We start from the raw sequence: 19,187 nt of genomic DNA, 5'->3' as shown, positions 1-19,187 counted from the left end.
AATGCTATAATTAGAGTTGAACAATACTTAGAAAAATGATGGGGATGTGCAGAGATGAGGCAAATGAACAACATGTGGGTTAAAAAGCTGTCTAACATTCTTAATATAATCTGCATGCTTGTATGAACTCTTTGACATGTCTAGCTAGTTCTTGGTATGGAATGCTCCAACATCGTACTATTAAAGTTAAACAAAGAACAATAAAATAGCAAGAAGTATAATAGAAATATGTATTAATAAACTTTTATAGGATGAGAAAACTTACTATCAAGCTAGATTAGCAAATATTTCTATGTAGATAACATTGTGAGTGCTATTTGCACGTTCAATGGGGTTACTTTCAATCAAAAATATGGAGACCATCTGATGAGGTGACCTGTGAGAAAGCGATGTATAGCTGCCCATGTGAAAAGATTGGTCTGAGCAAGTAGACACCAACTCTTGCCCTTGGCTTTATTTATGGTCACTACGTATCAAACTTTAACAGGAAATTGTCGCCGTTTTATTTTAAAAGGTCACTTGTTATTAGTGGATGTAGTGATTATTCTTGGTATATATGCCTTACAACCTTTAGCTTTTTCTGTGATTATCTCCCCTTCGATAACCCGACGAGTTAGCTAGGTAAATATAAGTCTTATTCCATTGCAAAGGCCTTTCAATGGGTTGAGATTGTGTAGAAGCATTATTGGAACTCTAACTTTAGCCTTAGGTGATGGTCTGGTAAAGCACTCATTTGTATTGTATTGAGAAACTCTATTGGGTAAAGAGCGTTGAGTGTGGCATGATTACTTGTATTGTCATCAATTGTGTCAAAGCTATAATATGACATTTCCTCTGTTGGTAGTTGCGAGATCATCTGAGAGTTTATAGTAGCAGCTATTTCATTTGTTGGTGCCAAAATTGCTTGCTCACAAACATAAGTAGCTAGATTAGTCACTATTGAATAGTCGTAGACAAAGGATATCAACCCTGTAAGATTCCTTGATTCAAGAGGTAATAGCAGGTATTTTGGAATGTCAATCCATGAAACATCATGTTGGTCAGCATGAGAGAATCCGGGTATTGTTCTGTTTCCAATATGGAGTAACCAATCTGCAAAGTGTTGAAGGTGCTCTCGCTGGGAATATGATAAAGAAGGGGATTAGAACCTCATATTTTATGTGAGATTCATCACAATACATTAATGCCACAAACTAGAACGTGTGATTGATATGGCTAAGATTTGATACTTCTTTGCGTTGTGTAGAATTGGAAGCATCTGCCTAAAGTCTCCTCCAAGTACAACTGTCATGCCCTTAAACTGTTTGACAGCAAGAGATGAATCATTTGTTGATAAGATGCCTCTCATGGTGCAATCAATGGCTTCAAAGCAATGTCTATGATTTACAGGTGCTTCATACCATATGACTAAATATGTTTCTTGTATAAGCTAAGTTAAATGGGTATTTTTCTTAATAACACAAACTGAGTGTTCTTTTATGTTCAGGGGTATTTTGAACTGAGAATGAGATGTGCATCCACCTGACAGTAATAACGCTACTATTCCAGAGGAGGCAACATCTAGAGAAATTTTCTCTTAGGACCTTATATTGTTAAACAATGTGTTCTACAAAAATGTTTTTTCTGTGCCACCGTATTCATTGACAAAAAACGTACAACCAATTTTATTGGTTATTGAGTGAAGATGACATATATTCCTTTAGCTAGAATTTAACTTTCTAAGTTGTTTATCCACCTCTGCTGATATTATCTCAAAATCATGTGATTGCTCGTCTAGTAAAATCCTATTGACCATGAAAGATGTGATGCTACATACAATGGGGAAGGCAAGCCGAAATGTTGCAAATAATATCCAAAATAATCATATATGTTTTTTTATTAGAAGGGCTACGGTGCAGCAACGAATGTCCGTGGCCATATCCATCTTGAATTTTAGCAAGAAAACATCCAAGGACAATTTGGTCTATAACGTACTGAACACTGGATGCAAGGTCCCTAACATTAAATACATTGGGCCGTCTTTCCCGGTTTTTCATTCAAGGGGAAATGCCTAGGGTTCTTTTCATCAGTTGGAGGATTGAATAATCTCAACCCTAACCCTCACAAACTAATCAGATACTCCCTAAGCTCCATCCACTAAAATCATTACAGCTAAGCATGTCACGGCAGACATGTAACGATAGCTTCTCCGCTATGGAGTTTACCGCTTAGCGAAATCAAAATCGGACCCAATCAATTTTCCATAAAAATCTAACATTCCGATCCTAACCATGGACAAATTAACAGGAAACATACCAAAGATCTTCATCTCTCTATGGCGTCCCTCAGTTCGGCGGCACTCTGGTAGGGCTCCTTCCTCGATGACGGCGTGAGCACCGGTCTCGTCCACCATCAGCGGGACAGGGATGCGGAGGAGCGCGTGGCAGCCCAGCGAGGTGGTGTCGGTGCCGAAACGGGCTGGCGAGGCTGCAGCGAAGCCAGAGACGTCGAGGGTCTGCAGGCGGCAGCGTGGGTGAGTGGGGAAGAAAGCACCCTTCCTTTTTCTCGACAAGTGGCAGCGTGGGGGAGCAGGGAAGGAACCACCCTTCTTTTTTCGCGAGAGCAGGGAAGGAACCGTTTTTTTTTTAATTTTTCGCGATGGCGTAGGAGGCATCGGGAAGCCTCTCACAGAAGCTTTACCATTGGGAATGACAGCTGGATGGAGTCCTCGCCGCAAGACGGACGGCTGTCAGTAGTCTTGAACAGGGTAGCAGTAAAACAGTAGCGGACGGCTGTGGTTGTGATGGGAAAACTAAAGACTTATTATGATTTGTCCTCCTGCTAATGATTAGCAATATCTAAACTGCTTTTGCATAATGGAACTCATTAATTTGGTGACCTGATAACCATGTAACTACTACGAATAGTGAAGCATTATAAATATTCCATATAGTAAAAAACACATATAATTAATGGATTATTAAAATATACCAATATCACCGGTTCAATTCACTTTAATTTAAGACGTGGAATGATTCTGCAATTTTGGCCACTACCTTTTCCAAATACATACTATTAACATTTACTAAAATATCGATACACATATATTTTGATGATGAACCTGACAATAAATCTTTTAATACTTTGACATATAATGGTTTGACCGCATGTATCCTAATTTTTTATAACTATTTTAGTTTGATTATACTAAAATTTCTCATCACTACACTATACATAGATAATACCTACCATCTCTTAACTTACCGAACCAAATACTAATTATTTCTGTCTAACATGACTATTGAGGGAACAACATAGGATGAACACAGTGTGAGTTGAGAATGCTGGGTAGGGCAGCAGGCACAACATGAGCTACATAGAAGTTCGACCGAAAATGGCCGTAGAGCCAATGTTATATCGAGCTAATAGGTATATAAACTAATGCCACGCCATAGTTGAACCTTGGCGGTTGGCACAAAGAGCACCCCGGGCCCACCACAGCCGGACAGCCCACAGGGATCCCGCACCGCACGAGATTCTCGCCACCGCCGCCGCCACCACCACCAACCGTCCCCTCCCTCCCGTCCCGTCCCGTCCCAGCGCAGCGTGGCGCACGCACACTCCCATCCTACTTGCGCTCGCATCGCAGCAGACAGGGCGAACAAAAACTGCTCCCCCTCCCCTCCTCCCTCCCGTCATCGTCGTCTCCTTTCCTTCCCCTTTCCCCCGTTCGCGCATCCTGCATTCTCCTCTCTCGCGCGTCCTTCCCCGACCCCTTCCCAGATTCCTTCTCCCTCCGCTTGCTTGGCCTTCCGGCCCGCCCGATTTCTGCCCGAATCCGTCCCTTGCCGCTCCCAAATTTGGTGTGTTTTTGCTTCCTCGCGATTTGTTGTGCCTTGTCGCCGGCGACCGGTTGCGGCAGACCAGGTCTCCTTCCACCAGCGTCTTCTACCTTCGGGAGGTGGCGCCCACCACCACCTCCTCCTCCTCCTCTGCTGTCCGCTCTACTGGTACTGGACTGGCGTGGAGCGGAGATCCACCCGGGCTTCGATTGATTTCTTCGTTTTGCTGGTAAGTAACCCTAGCTTCTTTAGTTGCTTGGGTGGATTGTTCCTAGAGTTCGTCTTATTCCGGGGGACATTTTCCCTGCTTTGACTGTGAGCAATCGATTCGGAATCTTACTTTCTCTACACTCAGCTACTTGCGGATTTGGATGCTGTCTGGTGTGCTAATCTAGTCCACCCATCCGTTGTTCGATCAGGTTCGTATTCTTCAGCGCGCAAGATAGATTTGGTACCCAAAAGTGCGGCTGCAGTTTATTTTACAATTTTTTTGGGTTTCGACTTAGCTGCCCCACATTTAGTCCGTTCCTGCATAAATTCCTATTGGTATGGGAATGGGAGTCAACTGAGTTGTATCAGTATACTCAGTATAATCCAGAGCAAGTTAGTTCGGTAGTTTTAGTACAGAACGGATTGTGCATATTTTATGCCACCGATACATATCATATTGATCTAATGATTGCTGTGTGAGGGCTCTGATGGAAATCTGCGTAGCATATGCTCTGGTGTTTTTCATACATGATTTTCATTAGACACTATGCCCTTCTGGCTGCTAGTAATGTGGATGAATTTTGGTCTTACATGATGACCTTGCACATAGTACTTCATTGTCCCCATTATTTTGACCCTTTTGCATGTAAGCAGTGATGAAAATTTAGCAACTTACAATATATTATATGCTACTACATGGAGTTTAATTACTGAGGAAAAAGGTATTTTTCATGTCCTTGAGATTTCACTTTTAGAGTAACTGGGTACGCTGCAGTTATTTACTGACTTATCAGACGTATGCACACTAGAAAAAAATCATCATATTCAGCCTGGGGGGCACTGTTAGATGACAGGCATATTTGGGTGGTGGGGGTCCAAGTTTGAATTGTGCCTACCAATTTGATGGATGAATGGTGAGGATGCCATTGATCCACTTGAGCTCATGCTTTTTAATTAGGATAGATATAGAGTAGAGTAGAAATTACATTACAAGATCAAGCAAAAGCTCAGTGTGGGATTCAATCCTTTTGGCTTTAAGATGTCTTAAGTCAAATGTTGAAACAATGCTATTATTATATTTCGACCATATATTTTTCAACTATTGTATTTTTTTTTACAAAAGTATGCTTCACTTTATTGAACATTCAACATTCTCCTAGAGTTACCTTAAGAAATTGTTATGAAGTTTTGTTTTAGTACTCCATTGTTGTTATTTATGTGACTGCTGTATGGATATGGTTTCAGGCTTTGAGATTGAGACGGTATTAAGAAGAAATTTTCAATCATGTGAGTTGAAACAATGCTATTATTATATTTCGACCATATTTTTTTCAACTATTGTATTTTTTTTTTACAAAAGTATGCTTCACTTTATTGAACATTCAACATTCTCCTAGAGTTACCTTAAGAAATTGTTATGAAGTTTTGTTTTAGTGCTCCATTGTTGTTATTTATGTGACTTGCTGTATGGATATGGTTTCAGGCTTTGAGATTGAGACGGTATTAAGAAGAAATTTTCAATCATGTGAGCAAGCACTAATTGAAAATCTCGACATTTCAGTGTTCACTGTGCGGAGGGTTCATTGTTGGTTCACTGGAGGGTTTTTGTTGAAGTACCCTATTCCTCATGCTCATCGTCTCTAGCTAATTGGCATAATATGATAGCTGGTCAATAAATCCCCTACAACTTATTCTATATCCATTATGCCACCATGGTGGGGAAAATCTTCATCCAAAGAAGTGAAAAAGACTGCCAAAGAAAACCTCATTGACACATTTCAGCGGCTCATAAGTTCAAATGAGCAAAAGGGGAGCAGAAAATCACGGGGGAGTCATAGACGTGGTAAAGACACAGCTGCTGAGAAAGGTTGCTGGTCTACTGCCCATTCCCGCTCTACATCCCCTTCAAAAGAGGTTTCTCGGTGTCAGAGCTTTGCAGCAGATAGACCACATGCACAACCACTCCCTCTTCCTAGATCACGTGCTAGGGTGACACGTACTACTTCAGATATTACCGACTCAAAACCCATTTTGGAAAAGCGTAGCAAAGGGCAACTACTACCACTCCCTACCCCAAATTGGCTTAAAAAAAGACCTGAAACTACTGAACCCGTTGCTGAATTAGCTACCGCTTCTGTCTCCAGCAACTGTTCTATTGATAGTGATGATCCTGGAGATTCTCAACTTCAGAGCCCTGTGGGAAATGATGCTGAAAACGCAGCTAAAGTTGCTACATCGAGTAGTTCAAGGTATACTCTTTAGCGCCATGAGTAACTTAATCTTTTTGTTTAGTTTTTTGTAACCACTCGAATGCATCCTTATGAATTTTGAATACTCTTCTTTTGAAGTGTTGTGCATAAAGAGTGTTCTAGCGCTATCACCAGAAAGAGCACCAAGGAAGTGGCAAAGCGAAACAATGCTCCTCTCAGTAACCACATTCTGTCCACATCTCCAAGAAGTACTGCTGCTGATAGTTGCCAAACCAATTTGCAAAGCTCGCGACAGGTTACTCTGGAGAGTGCTCCCAATAGTTTGAGGTCAAGTCCTTCTCGAAGCCCAAGAATTATATGTCCTGATCAGATTCCAACGTCAGCCTTTTGGGCAGTGAAGCCTCATACAGATGTAACTTTCCTTGGGTCTGGTCAGTGCTCCAGTCCAGGTTCCGGTCAAACGTCTGGGCATAATTCAGTGGGAGGCGATATGCTAGCCCAGCTCTTTTGGCAACCTAGCCGAGGCAGTCCAGAGTATTCACCAATTCCCAGCCCAAGAATGACAAGTCCTGGTCCAAGTTCTAGGGTGCATAGTGGAAGTGTCTCTCCGTTGCATCCTAGGGCTGGTGGGGTGGTGCCTGAATCTCCAACAAGTCGACATGCTGAGGGGAAGAAGAAACAAACCCACAGATTGCCACTTCCACCATTAAGCATCTCTAACAGTTCCACCTTTTTGCCAAACAACTCTACCCCAGCTAGTCCTATATCCCGTAGTCCTGGTGGAACAGAGAATCCACCCAGTCCTGGATCACGGTGGAAGAAGGGAAAGCTGATTGGCCGTGGGACATTTGGCCATGTATATGTTGGATTTAACAGGTATGCCTTTTGCCCTTTTCCATGCATGGAAATGGTTCATGTTCATTTCAATTTGTATGTCGATTGAAGGCATAATACAGTTTTTGTACAAATAAACTTAGGCTGTTTACCAAAGCTTCAGTCTTTGTAGGAAGCCAGTAAGCCACATTTTATGTTATTTTGAGTTTTGAATGTTCAATTTTCTGTTATCTGTTTCTCACGGAAGTGTTTTAAATTCCGCCACCATGACCTAAATAATGATGTTTCAGCAAGTTACTATCTGCCCTAAATTAATTCTTATATTATCTCCTCCATATACTTTATTCTCTCCTAATAACTTCTCTCTCGCAATCTATTCCCGATTTCACAAACCTCAAGTAATATCATGATTAATACATTGGTATATTTGGTAGAAGCCACTGACATAAATACTTCACCTTAAAAATCCAGGATATATTCTATTTGTGCTACAGGAAGTTTGGGCTAAAATAGAGCATATATTGTAACGGTAGTAATGAACCACTCATGTTAAGAATATTTGCCAATTTTGACCAAAGCACAACAATCTAGGTAGTCTCACTTTTTAATACCAAATGATCAAAATGCCTTTAACAACTAATCCAAAAGATCTTGGGCCCACCATGTGTGGGACGAAGGAGGTATGCTTTGGGAAGCGTGAAGTTTTTGTAAACAAATAAAGTAGTTAAAAGTGACAGTTATTCATAGACTGAGGTTGTATCCTCGTTACTCTTACCATTAAAGTGGTCCTGTGACAATACTATATGTCAGATCTCACAGTAACTCTAGTTATAGTCTGTCTCAAATAGTGTGCACTGAATGTTCTACTTCACTTGATTCTTATTTGTTTCTTCATGTTTTTTCATTTTATTTTGCTTCTGTCATCTATTTCAGCGATAAAGGTAAAATGTGTGCAATGAAGGAGGTTACCCTTTTCTCAGATGATCCTAAATCAAAAGAAAGTGCAAAGCAGCTGGGCCAGGTATGCGTTTTCTACATGTTCACACAATATCGAAACTTCTGCATGTTCATCATGATTCTTCTATGTTGTATTTTCTCTTTTATATTGTTTTTTCATTTCTCAGGAAATATTACTATTGAGCCGACTGCAACATCCAAACATTGTGCGATATTATGGATCTGAAACGGTATAAAGTGCTGCCTTAAGTTATGATCTATTGCTAATAAGCTACTAGTGTTCATACAATTGTTATAATTGCTTGCACTTTATGGTGATTGCATCCTTAGATGAACAGTTTATATTCCCTTGCTCTCTTCCGATAGGGAAGTGTAACACACGCACACACCAAAGGGGGAAAAACTCATGAAACCTTCAGAATTTCATATAGTTACTTTTCTCTGCGTCTCTCATGATCCTTTTAAACTCAGCTCCATATTATTTATTATTTATAATATGCGAAACAGGTGGATGATAAGCTTTACATATACCTGGAGTATGTTTCTGGTGGATCTATCCATAAGCTTCTCCAAGAGTACGGGCAGTTTGGTGAACAAGCAATTCGAAGTTATACTAAGCAAATACTTTTGGGCTTAGCTTATTTGCATGCAAAGGATACAGTACACAGGTAATATTATATTTACTTAGTTGCCTTTTTTTAGTTTATTATGTTATGCTGCTAGGGTTTGCAATTTATTTTTACCTTTGCTTTTGGTTATGCTCTTCCTAAATTTGCAGGGACATCAAAGGTCCAAACATATTGGTAGACCCTAATGGCCGTGTAAAGCTTGCCGACTTCGGAATGGCAAAACATGTAAGTTTTGTGTTTTTTCTCCACTTGTAGAAAGAAATTCAAATTTCAAATAATAGCATTATTATCTTCGTAAGAGGAGAATGGAGATGGCATACCTTCCTTTGCATCTGGACTTGTACTAACAACCACTTGCACAGTTGCACTAGACCAACCTCTTAGGTAAGTGGTAACCACTTTATTTTGGCTCTTGCTATCCCTGTTAACATATCTGCTGGCTTGGATTGCATGGTCAGCCATTCTAATCACTGGGTAGTAATTTTGGTGCCTTATATATAGCGCCAACTTATCAGAGGCTTTTATTATACCTTTATTGGCTATTTGGTTAACTATTTCTATTAAGTTTCATCTAGGTTTTGAGAATGGGGTTTAAGGCGATTCTTATATATATATATATTTTTTTTTTATTTTAAGAATTCATGAGTCATGAACTCGTCTAAACATGTGTTTTGCTATTTTACTTCTTAGATCAATGGACAACAGTGCCCTTTCTCATTTAAGGGTAGCCCATACTGGATGGCTCCTGAGGTATTGCTCCGAATCTTGCATTGTTCTGTTACTTCTTTAATTGTTTTGGTTGAGTTTATGTGTATCCTCCCTCCAGTATTATAAGACAGCCTTCTTTGCTTATCTCCTGTGATGAATTTGCAGGTTATAAAAAATTCTAATGGATGTAACCTTGCGGTTGATATATGGAGTTTAGGATGCACAGTCCTAGAGATGGCTACCTCAAAACCACCATGGAGCCAATATGAAGGGGTTAGTGTTAGACTCTGAAGCTATAATTTATGTCTCCATGGTGTAATTTTCCTTTGCCAGGACAAGCAACTGGGCCGGGTTTTTATGTACCAACATTTTACTCATTAGGCATTACTTTAAGTGACAAGGGAGTGTCTGGAGAATTAATTGCTGCAATTATGAAACAAACAACAGATCAAAAATAAAAATAGAACTGCCTCCGTTGGTAGACCACAATAATGTCAGAACAAAGTGTCAGAATACTGAATGATTCTTATATAACTGATCTCAATTGAGCTGAAATGATGTAATAAGGGACAAGGCTATATGCATCGGCCGGAACAGTTTTTCCATTATCTAAAAAAGAACAGATCTCAAAACCAGAAAGCTACTGAAGAAGTAGTTATCCTATGCTGCCATTAGATTTTGTCACAGCAATCTTCTTTTTTTACTTAGTATATCTAGGTATTGGCACCAATGGAAGCATTAGTATGACGTTTGAGTGAAACCTGTGGGTATGTGTATCACTGCAACACCAAGTCACCAGCAAATGAATGAATGGCTCCTGCATGTACCTTAGAAAAAAAAGCAGCTGTATCCCTGTGCACGCTTTCACTGCTTTTCTCAAAAACTGGCTGGTTCATCTGTTTTTTTCTTCCTATTTGCATGAATAGACGATTTAGTGAACCAAGATATCGAAATCGCAAAGGTCCTGCTTTTTTTGGTTTAAGCTGCGGCCACTCCAGAGTTTTAACTATTAATTCAGCATGGCAAGTTGTTTTGTCTTACTGCCTTGATGCTTTTACAGTTCTTGGATCAGGAATAGTCAAATAAACGGGAACCACCTCTTGGTGGGGTGGTGGAGGCATTAGGAAACGACTTCACACCACGATTTACACACACGCGAGTGCTATCAGCGGTTTATTTGTGGGCATGTGGTAGGGGGTGCACTCGTGAGTGTTTGAGTGTGGTGTGCATGTGTGATGGTGTGTGTACTCGTGTGTTATCCTTGTAGTTGCAAAAAACGAAAAACTACTATAAACTGCATTCTTCACTAGGCTATCTTATGCTGCATCTGAATTTAGGAAGTGCATGAAATGATTACTAGATCGATTTAAAGATTGGGGAGAGGGCTAGTTTCATTTTGAATTTGTTGTCACTGCAGCAATATTTTTTTAGTGTTGCTGTAGCATTACTATATTGGACTAGGCAGAGCAGTTTAGTGTCGATTCCATGTTACTTTAGTGTTTTGTAAGATGTTATTTTGTTCTTCACATTATGTACAATTATTTTATGCTCTCTGCAGCTTTTCTTTCCTATATTGATGGCATATTTCTTTATGTTTTCATTGCGCTAAACATGCCTTTTCCTTATTGTTCTTTTTAATCTTTTATACAGCCTAGTATTTAGACTAATTTTTTATCGATTGTAACCTGGATGTTAACATGCCTCTTTCCTTTTTGTTTTTCGCCTAGATTGCCGCAATGTTTAAGATAGGAAACGGTAAGGAGCTTCCACCAATACCAGATCACCTCTCAGAAGAGGGCAAAGACTTCATAAGACAGTGCCTGCAACGTGATCCATCAAGCCGTCCAACAGCAGTGGATCTTTTGCAGCATCCATTCATACGAAATGCATCACCACTTGAAAGATCAGTTGCCTCTGATCCACTGGAACAGTTGACGGCTTTATCTTGCAAACCATCTAAGGTATTTACTGTTGCTGAAACAATGTTTTCCTTCAGCTAAATAATTGGCATGTTTCTTCAGCCTGCAGATATATGACTTCAGTTCTGCAAATTTAATGAGAATATACATTTGATTTGTGTTCTTCCCTTATTTTCCCCTTTCATATACTAGCTGTGCTGGTTCATGATAACATTTATCTAGAAGGCCAACTAGCACACTGTCCAGAGAAAATGAAGGGCATATCAATGGATGGACATCTTCTTATTTTAATTTTTTCTGTTCATGTGATTGCATTACATTCTGTTTGGCTCTCCTGACATTGCAGGTGGTTGCGCATGCCAGAAATATGGCCTCGCTTGGTTTGGAAGGGCAATCAATTTACCAGAGAAGAGCTGCCAAATTTTCTTTGACACACAGGTGACTCCATTTTTTTGTTAAATTCACCTGCTAAGGCACAGTTAATTGTTTTGATGTGTCCATACCAAGCAATTCTCAGGGATCAGTAAGCCAGTAACCAATATCTAGTCTCGGCTGGAAAATATTTCATTTTAATTTGCATGCAACCAAATCTTTTCGTAGCATAATCCTTGTTTCCGAAATTCTAGGATGGAGGAATGAAGTTAGCTAACAATTTTTGTAGAATCATTAACATTTCAAAATAGGAAATAGCAGTTGGACCATAGTATTGTGAATTCTACCGAATAATTATATGTCTATATTCTGTTCTACCCTTTTTATTGGCAATTGCCTTCCATACATAGATTCTGCAAATCTTGTTTCTTAGATTCTGCAAATCTTATTTCTTGTCCCACTGCACCTAAAATCCTGGGACTTTTGTCATTCTGTGTGAAATTAAACAAGAAAGTAGCTGCCTGTACAGAGCTGTCATATAGAGTACTTATTACATTTTCATCTTTTCTGTAGCCTATATTACTGCAGTTTGCTGTAATTTATTTTCAACCATAACTCAGCCCTGTGCTCCTGTCACAAAATATGTAATCCAGTGAATTTTCTTGTATCTCCATGAAAATATCTGCCCTCTAATTATTAGTTTTATGCAGTGATATCCATATAAGGAGTAATATATCTTGTCCTGTATCTCCATGTGGAAGTCCTCTTCTGAGATCAAGATCTCCACAACATCAAAATGGTAGAATGTCACCGTCTCCAATTTCTAGCCCCAAAACTACTTCGGGTGCTTCCACTCCTCTGACTGGTGGCAATGGAGCCATTCCTTTAAACCATGTGAGGCAACCAGCTTACAGAAATGAAGGCTTCCCAATTGCATCAAGAGGCCTTGATGATCACTTGCCTAGCCGGTCTGCTGACCCAGTCCATGGACGTTTTGTTCGAGTGCATCAACTCTCGGCAGGTCTTCAGGAGAGGGTAGTCCCTGAAGCTGACATTCTGAGCTCACAGTTTGGAAAGACGGGGCATGTGAATGTATGGGATTTGCATGATAGGCCACTGCCTTCTGAACATTCCTCTCAGCAGAACTTTGGGGATCATGTGAAACTAAAACCTTCACTGGACTTGACTTCTGGTCCTCCACACCTTGGGCGCAATCATGGTCATTGATTCTCAAGCAAAAATTGCTGGATAAGTTTTGAATCGGGCCTTGATGAATGATGAGATAGCTAGTGGTTATAATCTGGTTTGTCCATCTATTTGCTCAAAACCTTGAATTGTATCATAGTACAAGAGATGTCCATTAATTGTTTCAGATGTTAACAGTTGGCAATGGATAAAGATTCTCTAATGTCAATCCCATTAGTTCAACAAAGGTATGTCCCTTGCCAGAATTTTATGGGAATTATTGCATTATATCTGTCTTTTGAAAAAGAACAGAAAAATTACACTTAATCATGTAGCTTCTTTACAGCATCAACTATTTTACACTTTCACTGGTTCTACACAGGTTATAGTGAAGGACCTATTACATGACTGCAATAGTTTTGCCTAGTTTGTTTACAGAACAAGTTCTTTGTTGCGTAAAATGTGGATGGATAACATCATTGTTTGGTACTTCATTTAGTTGTCAAACTGTATGCCTTGGTTATTTTATGAATTAGATTTGATAAAATTCCGAAACATGACCTCATACGTGACATGAACAATCTGAGGTCTAGATTACATATTGATTGTTTTTTACTAGCCCCAATATCACCATTCAATCTTCTACATTTTGGGCACACTGAAATTTGTTGCATTGGATTCTTGATTGACAGATGAGACATGTCCTATCGGGAAGGGGATGTTGTATACTAGATCATCCAGATATTGAAGGACCAAAACAGCAGCTCTGAACCTGTATACTCTTACTCTTGTAGCTACAACTTTTTTTCTTCGTTCTTTTATGGGGCTGGAGGCCATTGTGCAGAAGGGAGCTCAAACTAGAAGTTCAGATTTTGCAGAGGAGAAAGCAAGTGAGCCATTCTCTTCCCATCTTGCATGCTGCTGCTCACCGGAGAGTGTTGCTACTGATTTTGTAATACTGGGCCAATTCATTAAATGTATCCATTACTCTGGAAGGTATACAAAGAGTCTAATTGTTCGATAAATTAACTGGTCCAAATGTTGGCCATTCCCTGGTGTAGCCATCTCCAATGCGCCTCCAACTCTTGATTTTACAAGGCAAGCCAGCATGGCATCCTCTTCAACATTCTGTACTATCTGCTGGCTAAGGCCCCGATTGAAACATAGGAATTTTTATCAAATCCTGCTGGCGCTAAATTGCTTCTTGTGAAATTTCTATTTCCAAATGGGCGTAAGCATGGCTGGTAAATTAGCCAGTGTATGCGTCATGATCACTGCATCTGAGATAGATCATGTCTTCTTCTTTTTGTTTCCTTGATAGGAGAGATGGATCATGTCTACCATCCAATTGTCGAGTGAAAATGTGAAAGTGGTCAAGGCGCCTACACCCTACAATCAGTTCGACACATTTGCGCGCTTCCCTTCTTCAAAAGAGCCTTGGCGCCTTGCGAGGCAACCCATGTGCCATGGCGTAGAGTACGCAGCATGCATTAGGTCCCGGGTCCCCCGTCCACCATCGTCTTTTACACCTGTCGTCCATCGTCTTCGTCCTGACTCCAATTATAGCGCTGTTAGGAGGCCACCACCACAACCAGGTCCACCACTTCTACAGGTTCAAAATGGAGCACTGCAGCTTCTTCGGTCCACAAACGGTGATATGTGCAGTTTAGTCTTTTGTGAAAGCTCGGAGGCGCTACTGATTAATCCAAACTAACCATTGAATTCAGATGTTGTAAAGTCTGTAATTTACCCGAAGCTAAAATAGATTATTGTGCCATGCTATGTGGGATAATCAAGGTGTTTTGCAGAGGGATTTACGGAATTGTTGTATGATAAAAAACCGGCAACTGCATAATCGTCTCTAGTTATGGAACATGTAATATCATCGTGCTCTTTTGGTGTCAAATGTGGAGGTTTCTGCGGTCCTATTGCAAGTTTGTGTTCATTAACGACTATTCATATGTGTCCGATTAGGGCTCGTTCTCGTAGCATTGTTCAGAATTCGATTTCGGGACCTCTTTCATGTTGGTTTACGTTCATGTAGGATCCTACCAGTTGCTGTTCTCAGGTGGTACACGCGATGAAAATGTGAATTCTGTTGAAACTGAAACTTTGGAATTTTCACAAGATTCGCATTTTCACATGATATTTGCCCTTTCTTGTCAAGATTCCAACACACAAAAAGAGCAGCTGGATGGAAACTAAAGCAACGAGTGATCATAACTTAAATCTTCATAAAAAAAAGGCATGCACAGTTCGGTACTGAAATACACAAGTTCTGGGTTCACATAACTGAACAAAACGGTGCAGCAGTCTTGAAGAGAGACGAAGGATCAACAGATATATAGTAGGCGCGGGCAAACAAGACATCATATGAAGATGCTCGTTCTTCAGACTGGCATGTCTCTGCAGGGCAGCGGTACCTTAAGACCTGCTCTTGAACGGGATGGCCCTGATGACCACCTGGTGGTAGATGGCAGCCAGGGCAGCACCAATGAAGGGACCGACCCAGAAGATCCACTGCAACAATGATAGAAACAGGAGCGGTTATACTAACTCTTTGGCATCGGTAGTCTAAACATGCATTAACAAAGGACATGAATGCTATCATATCCCATAGCCTAGATTAATACATGCCAGCAACACAGATTGAGACAAGCCTTTTGAGATAAGACTACACAGAATTACATAATTATATATAGAGCATGCTTATCAATGTGTCTGCATCATTTAAGTTTGGTGAGTGAATGATTACTTGTAGTTTGGTTACACAAATATTTCCCGGCAACGAGGTTAAAATACAGTACCTAATCAGATCAGAATTCCCAGAACATGCCGCTATGCTCGCACAATCGAAAGACAGTGGTTACATGTCTGGTATTCGGATGGAGATATTTCATCGCTAGTGGTACCGAACTGCTGAAAATGGAAAGTGGGTAAGGGATGACTAAAGTGGGGTTTCACTCACATGGTCATTCCAGGCGTGCTCCCTGTTGTAAATGATGGCAGCGCCAAGGCTCCTTGCTGGGTTGATGCCAGTGCCAGTAATGGGGATGGTGGCAAGGTGGACCAGGAACACCGCAAACCCAATTGGCAGTGGGGCAAGGATCTGTTTTCACCATAAAAGATTTCACGAAGTATTAGTACAAGCAGGGAAATAATGTATTTGAGGAGTATGCATATAATGCCAATTTGAAGAAACACAACAGAAGAAGAAGCCAGCTAAATTCCAGTAATAAATACATACTACTACTTATGACTTGTGAGCGCATCAGTTCATTACATTTGGCCTCTCAATGTCAAAGACCAATGTACATGCATCATGCATGAGGAAGATAAGGGCACACATCAAAAACTCACTAATTCAGAACACAGATCACAACCATCATCTTAGGGTGTTAGTTACAAATGGTGATAAAATTTCATGCGTGTAAGCTAAGCTAACAAATGTGGAACTCAACATATTGAACAAAGTAGGGAAATAAAGGCAAAGGAGTACTTACAGGAACATGGGAGTCCCTGGCGTTCCTCTTGGCATCAGTTGCCGAGAAGACGGTGTAGACCAGGATGAAGGTGCCAACAATCTCAGCACCAAGGCCGTCACCCTTGGTGTAACCACTGGCAACTACGTTGGCACCACCTCCATTGCCCATGTAAAGCCCCTGCTGGAAGCCCTTCACCACTCCAGCTCCACAGATGGCCCCCAGACATTGCATCACTATGTAGAAGATGGCCCTAGTCAGGGACAGCTTCCTGGCCAAGAACAGACCGAAAGTCACTGCTGGGTTGATGTGCCCTCCTGTTGCAGTAGCAGGTAACAGAGATTAGTGGTGCCATTGCCCTTAATTGTTGTCTTGTTGTACTAGTTATATTGTGGTCATGCTCGCTGAAGAGCATGCATTCTTTCACAATTTGATATTCTGAAATGAACCAGATATTAGTACCTGAGATTCAGAAGCAATATCCAAAACTGAACCACAAAAATTAAGGACAGTTTTTTTTTAATATTGAGACACTGTACAAGTTCACAATAAAACATGTTTTAACTGCCCCTATGAATTCTTCAGTACCACTAAAGGTTAGTATTGCCGTTGCAAGATTTATTAAAATATTTTTTCTATGTACAACTCTAGCAGCTTACATAGATTGTCTGCAGTACACTCTTTCAATGCGCTCCGTCTGTTTACCTCGAGTAAATGATGCTCAACTAATTAAAATGATGCTCCTTGTCTACCCTTTTGCGGTTTGAACTTTGAAGCATTACTGATGAAACTATGGGCCTAAGTGTTATATCAAAGATGAACTACCTCTACCTGTTGGTCATGCCTTTGCATAATAACAAGCAGCACATGCTAAAGTAGTACAGTATGCCAATGAAATAGTAAAAAATATCTATTACAGAAGGACAAATCTCTATAGGTGCAAGAAAGGTACACACTGGTACAAAGCAAAAGGGAGGATACTTAAGATCTGTTTTTTTTTTCAAAAAGGAAAAACAGGGGCTTCCTAATCTCTATGCCGATGGCAGAAAACTGTAAAGTGCTACATGCTGGAAACAAAGAAAACTCTGGAAGAGCTAGGTACGGAAATTTAAGCTACTATATCAAAAGAAATAAGAAATTTAACAGATTTTCATCTACTAATACCGACATAACAAGATTATCCCTTTTTTCTTTAGGATTGCTGGCTACTGTAGAACATACCAAAGTAGCTAAATAAAGTCTTCATGAATCCAGTGCTAGTGCCATATGGAGAACTACTGAGATAAGCAAAGTAAAAGAACAGGTTGTAATCATGTATTGCGCACTAGAAATTGGCTATAGCAAAAGAGGGTGAGAGGACACCCTAGCAAGACAAATCAAAACAAAATCTTGAACAAAATATTAAGATCATAAGTAGGTTAGAAAAAAGCCAGCAAGAAGGTGAACTTACCGGAGATGCCGGCGGTGCAGTAGACGAGCGCGAAGATCATGCCTCCGAAGGACCAGGCGATGCCCTGGATGCCGACGGTGGCGCACTTGGAGGTGGACTTGGAGACGCCCATGACGGTGAGGATGGTAATGTAGAGGAAGAGGAAGGTGGCGACGAACTCGGCGATCCCTGCGCGGTAGAAGGACCAGGACTTGAGCTCCCCGGGCTCGAACAGCGGCGCCGGCGGGGGCTCCTTGTAGTCCTTGTCGTCCCCAGCGCCCTGCGCCGCCGTCCCGATGGGCTGCCTCTCCGAGAACTTGTTCGCTCCCAGGCGCACATCCTCCTCCTTCCCTTCCATTCTCGCCCCTCTTGCCTCTCGCTTGGACTCGGTGGTTTCTTGAAGCAGTGGTGTGTCTGTGAGGTGAATGGGGTCGGGGAATTATAAAGGCAGGGAGAGGGAGGGAGCTAGACAGCTATTGAGGAGTGAGTAAGTGAGGAAGACACTGTTTTTTTTTTCTTTGGTTTTTTAAAGGAGTAGGGATTGCAACGAGATAATATCTGCGGTATAAACTATATAAATTTGTATCCGTGAGTTAATTTTTAAATTTATATCCGTGTTTGTACCCATTAACCGTCATAGGTAAGGATGAGCACTCGCGCTCACCATCCGCAGGCATCACATACCTATGAGCTAATTTTTAAACTTGTATACCCATTAACTGTCATGGATAAGAACAAGCACCCGCGCCTGTCATCCACAGTCATCACATACCTGCAGGCAGGTTCGTATGCCTGCCAATGTAGAGGTTGCCATCACAACAACATTGAGGGTTGTAGTCGAGTGAAGCTAGCGGTCGTGTGGTCGTGTAGATGGTGGATTTGGACGGTCGGGGGACAGACAGGTGTTGAGGAATCGGGGTGTGGCAGTTGGATATGGGCGGATGGAGACGGATGGGGCGCACGTTGGGGTGTGGCAGCAGGATTCGGGGCTCTAGGCGGACGAAGGTAGAGGCAGATGTGGATCCTGAGACTGAGGTGTGGGCGTCTAGGCGAGTGGCAGCTAGGTAGTAAGTATGAAATGGAACAAGAAATCGTAAGTATGCTAGTTTATATATATTTAAAATATATCCATTAGCATCCTACTAAGGAGGTGGTTCTGGAAAGAAAGAGAAGGTGATGAGCATGGGAATGGGGGGTGGGACCCACTGGCAGTGGGGTGGTCCGGTGGTTGGCCAGATGCCGTTTTCTCTTCTATTATTTCCAGGCTTATCCAGTTTTAGTATATTTTTTGTTTTAGCGAGAAAGATGTTCAGGAGAAACTTTGAAAATCACAAAATGTAACAGAAAGGATGGAGCTAGAAAGTTTTCAGTCCACCCACGGTGATGGTGCAAAAGTGGTACTGTATAAAGAAGAAATGGTTCATAACAAAC

At 41.0% G+C, this 19,187-nt stretch overlaps 2 protein-coding genes across 4 annotated transcripts; one reads left to right on the top strand and one right to left on the bottom strand.

The window, feature by feature from the left end:
• The first annotated feature begins 3,488 nt into the window (after positions 1-3,488).
• Positions 3,489-13,905, top strand: LOC133919466 (mitogen-activated protein kinase kinase kinase YODA-like). Of its 3 annotated transcripts, XM_062363866.1 has the most exons (16): positions 3,489-4,050; positions 4,177-4,240; positions 5,277-5,318; positions 5,515-5,556; positions 5,593-6,280; positions 6,380-7,117; positions 8,009-8,096; positions 8,200-8,262; positions 8,540-8,700; positions 8,811-8,886; positions 9,352-9,411; positions 9,535-9,642; positions 11,097-11,330; positions 11,635-11,726; positions 12,371-13,093; positions 13,538-13,905. In XM_062363866.1, exons 5-15 carry the CDS (start codon positions 5,736-5,738, stop codon positions 12,885-12,887), a joined length of 2,682 nt encoding a protein of 893 aa, XP_062219850.1. In that variant the 5' UTR covers positions 3,489-4,050; positions 4,177-4,240; positions 5,277-5,318; positions 5,515-5,556; positions 5,593-5,735; the 3' UTR covers positions 12,888-13,093; positions 13,538-13,905. The 3 variants fall into 3 exon arrangements, with proteins under 3 accessions (XP_062219850.1, XP_062219851.1, XP_062219849.1); XM_062363867.1 differs by lacking the exon at positions 5,277-5,318 and having other exon boundaries at positions 5,515-5,531; XM_062363865.1 differs by lacking the exon at positions 4,177-4,240 and having other exon boundaries at positions 3,490-4,050; positions 5,515-6,280.
• Positions 13,906-15,042: 1,137 nt separating this feature from the next.
• Positions 15,043-18,216, bottom strand: LOC133919468 (aquaporin PIP1-1). Its single transcript, XM_062363868.1, has 4 exons — positions 17,778-18,216; positions 16,349-16,644; positions 15,814-15,954; positions 15,043-15,365 (listed from the first exon to the last, which is right to left on the bottom strand). The coding sequence occupies exons 1-4, from the start codon at positions 18,112-18,114 to the stop codon at positions 15,270-15,272; spliced, it is 870 nt and encodes a 289-aa protein (XP_062219852.1). The 5' UTR covers positions 18,115-18,216; the 3' UTR covers positions 15,043-15,269.
• Between the last annotated feature and the right edge of the window lie 971 nt (positions 18,217-19,187).

This window comes from Phragmites australis, chromosome 5 (genome assembly GCF_958298935.1).
Source record: "Phragmites australis chromosome 5, lpPhrAust1.1, whole genome shotgun sequence".
Classification (NCBI taxonomy): domain Eukaryota; kingdom Viridiplantae; phylum Streptophyta; class Magnoliopsida; order Poales; family Poaceae; genus Phragmites; species Phragmites australis.
The sequence above is the reverse complement of the archived record's forward strand: the minus strand, read 5'-3'. Positions and strand labels throughout refer to the sequence as shown.

Excerpts from the sequence above, each read along its gene's own strand:
- LOC133919466 (XM_062363867.1), top strand. The coding sequence starts at position 5,736 with ATGCCACCATGGTGGGGAAAATCTTCATCCAAAGAAGTGAAAAAGACT. Across the intron at positions 6,281-6,379 it reads GCTACATCGAGTAGTTCAAG|TGTTGTGCATAAAGAGTGTT; the intron begins GTATACTCTTTA and ends CTTCTTTTGAAG. Across the intron at positions 11,331-11,634 it reads TATCTTGCAAACCATCTAAG|GTGGTTGCGCATGCCAGAAA; the intron begins GTATTTACTGTT and ends CTGACATTGCAG.
- LOC133919468 (XM_062363868.1), bottom strand. The coding sequence starts at position 18,114 with ATGGAAGGGAAGGAGGAGGATGTGCGCCTGGGAGCGAACAAGTTCTCG. Across the intron at positions 16,645-17,777 it reads CTGCACCGCCGGCATCTCCG|GAGGGCACATCAACCCAGCA; the intron begins GTAAGTTCACCT and ends CTACTGCAACAG. Across the intron at positions 15,955-16,348 it reads CCAGGGACTCCCATGTTCCT|ATCCTTGCCCCACTGCCAAT; the intron begins GTAAGTACTCCT and ends TGGTGAAAACAG.